The 3715-nt window shown below is 62.3% G+C and overlaps 1 protein-coding gene across 1 annotated transcript in view; it reads right to left on the bottom strand.

Moving 5' to 3' along the window:
* Positions 1 to 3667, bottom strand: part of QTRT1 (queuine tRNA-ribosyltransferase catalytic subunit 1) — a gene marked incomplete at its 5' end in the record, with an annotated part of 5986 nt that extends 2319 nt beyond the window's left edge. The window contains 4 exons of the mRNA XM_026663069.1: positions 217 to 355; positions 933 to 1048; positions 1814 to 1892; positions 3529 to 3667. Coding sequence (XP_026518854.1) covers positions 217 to 355; positions 933 to 1048; positions 1814 to 1892; positions 3529 to 3667 — 473 coding nt within the window. The remainder of the gene's footprint in view (positions 1 to 216; positions 356 to 932; positions 1049 to 1813; positions 1893 to 3528) is intronic.
* Positions 3668 to 3715: the final 48 nt, after the last annotated feature.

Genomic DNA, 3715 nt, shown 5'->3' with positions numbered 1-3715 from the left:
TCGGCAGCATGAAGCACCGCTGCCCCAGGCTCCCAGGTGCCTGAACCCCCTCGGCTCGGCAGCATGAAGCACCACCTGCCCACGGGCTGGGCCAAACCTCAGCGCAGCAGGTGCTGCGTAGACGGAACAATCCCTGAGCCAGTCCCCCGAGATGCCAAACCCAGCCGAAAGCTCCAGGAGAAGGGGGAGCCGGCGCTGCTCAGCGCCGACACCTACCCGACCCCCATGAGGTAGCGGGGCTTCCCCCTTGGGAGGCGGTCGGTGCTGAGGGTCACCATCCTCCAGAAGTGGTCCTTTGCCTCGCCGCCGCTCAGCCCCCCGATGGCAAAGCCGGGCACATCCCGCTGCGTCATCGCTGGGAATGGAAACAGAGCTGGGAAGGTCCCGTCCCTAAGGGGGGAGGGGGAGGGCAGGATCGCTCCCACCCACACCCTCGTGAGGGTCTCCACAAGCTAAGGGGGCAGATGCAGCTTCTACACCCCCTTGCTTTGCCTCACCCCAGGGTGTGCCCCCATCCCATGGGTTAGCACCCTCAGTCTTGCCAGCAGCTCCAGATCCTACCCCAAAGCCAGCTGGGGGCTACCCGACGCAGGCATCACGGCCCCGCACAGCTCCCACGACCAAAGCGGGGCTGGTGACACCAAACCAGGCCCTGCCCGGCTTCCCGGCAGCTCCGGTAGGGTGACCAGATGTCCCAATTTTATAGGGACAGTCCCGATATTTGGGACTTTATCTTATATAGGCGCCTATTACCCCCCACCCCGTCCCGATTTTTCACACTTGCTGTCTGGTCACTCTACGCTCCGGAGAGGTGAAACCGCTCAGCAACGGGTCCAGGAGCACCGAGGCCCCGCCCGAGATCAGGCCCGTCCCAGGGAGCTCACAGTCTATCTAGACACGGGAAGAATTACCATTGTCCAGGTCTCCGTTACCTTCCAGACACTTGGTGCGGAGGGCAGGGTCCAGCCCGCCCTGGATGATGGCGAAGAGGTTCTGCTCGTCGGGTTTGCTGTTGGCGGCGATGCAACGGTCCAGCCAGCGGATCGACCTGCAACGCACGCGGCCCGCTCAGTCCCTGCCACCCCACGGGAGAGTCGGAGGCAGCGGGGCCTCACGGATAGAGCCCTGGACTGGGACTTGGTTCTGTTCCCGGCCCTGCTCCCAACCTGCTGCACCACCCTGCGCAAGCCACTTCACTGCCCCGTGCCTCAGTTTCCCGATCTGTCAAAAGGGGATAGTCACGACAGGGACCTGCTTCGGAAAGCACTTGGAGATCGATGGACACGCAGCTCAGCCGGGAGCTAGGGATTAGCCCTGTCCCCATGTTAGAGATGGGAAAACGAGGCAGAGCGAGTCAGCGACTGAAGCCATCAGATGGCCGAGTCAGGCCCAGAACCCTGGTATCCTGATTCCCACCCCAGTGGCGTACCCAGCCTCCCTGTTAGAGTCCCACTGTACCCCCCACATCCGGGGGTACCCCCGCCAAGGAGGAACACGCAGGCAGGGCAGCACGGTGACAAAAATCAGACTCCAGAGATGATGACAACCCACACGGGGGGTGAACTGGGCAAGAGGGGAACGTCCTCGAACTGCCCGCAGCTGGGACCCCCAGGCGACGAGGCTCCGGCCTGCTGAGGGTTAACCCCCCCCCCCTCACACCCCACCAAGCTCCTGGGGCGAGGGATAAAGCAGGGGGCGGGGGAGCCCGAGTGGGGCACCTGCCCATCATCCGGACACCGCTGCTTGGGGAAGGCTCTGCTGGGAGTTATCCACCAGGCACAGAAGTGGGGGGCACTACAGAGACTCGACGAACCTGTACATGGCTTCCTCCACCCGGGGCCCCGTGACGGTGCTGCTCACCACGTCATCCAGCTGCATCATGATGTCCGAGCCTAGGAAGGGAACGAGGGAGAGGCAGCTTGAGCTGGGCCCCGCGAGCCGGGGGAGGGCCAATCTCTAGGGGGATGGCGCCGATTCTCTGCCCTGAACTTCGCATCCCCGCCCAGAACAGGACCCAAGAATCCTGGCTCCCAACCCCCTGCCCTCCACTCTAACCAATGCAGCCCTGTCTCCTTCCGGATCAGGGAGAGAACCCAGGAGTCCTGGCTCCTAGCCCCCCTCCCCTCAACCCACTAGACCCCACTCTGCTTTAACCAAAGGGAAAGCATCCACAGCAATTAACGTCTTCAAAGCACTGACCCCTCCCAAGCCCTGTTGCAGGACCGGGGCCTAAACCGTTTCCAGAGTTACGTTAGCTTCACTCTTCCCGATTTCCCAGGGCAGTTTCTTTTTCCACTCCACCAGGGGCTCCCCTTCAGGCCGAGCCAAGCCGCAGGCCTGGGGTTCTCGCTGGTGCCAGGGCAGCGTCTCAGCTGATCTCCCACCAGCAGCTCACTGACAGCTCCCGGGACTGAGCGCCCACGCGGCGTGACTCTGACCACCGAGGCAGGCCGAGCAGCTGCCGGAGGACGGAGAAACCAGCCTCCCAAAGACTGGGCTTCTCCGAGACGAGCCGTGAAAGCCAGGGACAGAGTTTCAAGCCACTCGACTCTGTTTGGCGGAGATCTGTCCCGTCTTATTCGCCCAGCGCACGCCACCAACTCTGCTCTGAGTCACACCATGATGGGCAGCTCTGAACACAGCACTTTTCCCAGCAGGGCGCCCACTGGAGGAATTAGCAGGGAATTTTCTCTGCTCTTTCCTGGAGAGTTTGTTCCCCCCCCCCACCCCTTATTGTCCTTTTGGTTCCTTTAAGGAGCCAAGCCCCGAAGGCCGATGCCTGTTATTTAACCCCACACACGCCCCCCTGCAGACAGAAAGGAGAATGAGGTGTCTCTATGGCCTGCTGCGGCTGCTGAGTCGGGGGGGGGGGGGGGAGTTATTTAATTACCCCTCTGAGGGCGGCTGGCACTTGACGTGGTCTGAGACCCACCAGACTCATTCCACTAAGCAGCCAGCGGACGGCCGTGACTTTCCATTGCTCCCAGCGCCGGCAGGATTCGAACGGGCAGCCCAGCACGGGAAGGTACCAGAGTGACCGATTCCCCGGTCTCTCCCCACACCGGTGCGGCAGTACGCGAGGCAACGTGCGACCCATGGAAGCAACGCGCCAGGGCTCAGCCCCACCAGGAGCTGGATTTCCACAGGCAACAGGGAATTAGGGAGGCAGAACGTAACAGAAGTGGGGAGGTCTGGCCAGAGCTCACCCCACGGGCCGAACTCCATGGGGAGATTCGATACTTACCCCCCTTCTTCCCCCACAGCACAGCAACCCTCCGGTATTGCCCTGGGGCGCTGGGATAAACACTCCCCGATGAGCACCCCACCCTGCCTCAGCAGTACAGCACCAGGGCACTGGGGTCAGCACTGCCTCCAAGCGCCCCCTACAGAGTTACCAGCTCAGACTCAAAATCCCTTTTCCAGGTTGGTCTGCACCTTGGGGAGCCGTTTTAAAGGACAAGCCCATCCTGTACAGTCACTGGCAGGCACCAGGGACCCAGCCAGCGGCTCCCAAACAGCACGAGTTACCCAGCGCGTTCTGGATTTCGATGGATTTCTCCGGCGTCAGCAGGATCTCTTCCCCATCATACGGAGACCGGAAGCGGACGCCCTCCTCCGTCACCTCGGACAGCTCCACCAGGGAGACCATCTGGAACCCGCCGCTGTCCTGTGAACAAGCCCATCAAGAGCTAGAGAATACCGGGCCTGGGGGCGC

Source organism: Terrapene carolina, unplaced genomic scaffold (assembly GCF_002925995.2).
Source record: "Terrapene carolina triunguis isolate 2854851 unplaced genomic scaffold, T_m_triunguis-2.0 Scaffold32224, whole genome shotgun sequence".
Taxonomy (NCBI): Eukaryota; Metazoa; Chordata; order Testudines; family Emydidae; genus Terrapene; species Terrapene triunguis.
The sequence above is the reverse complement of the archived record's forward strand: the minus strand, read 5'-3'. Positions and strand labels throughout refer to the sequence as shown.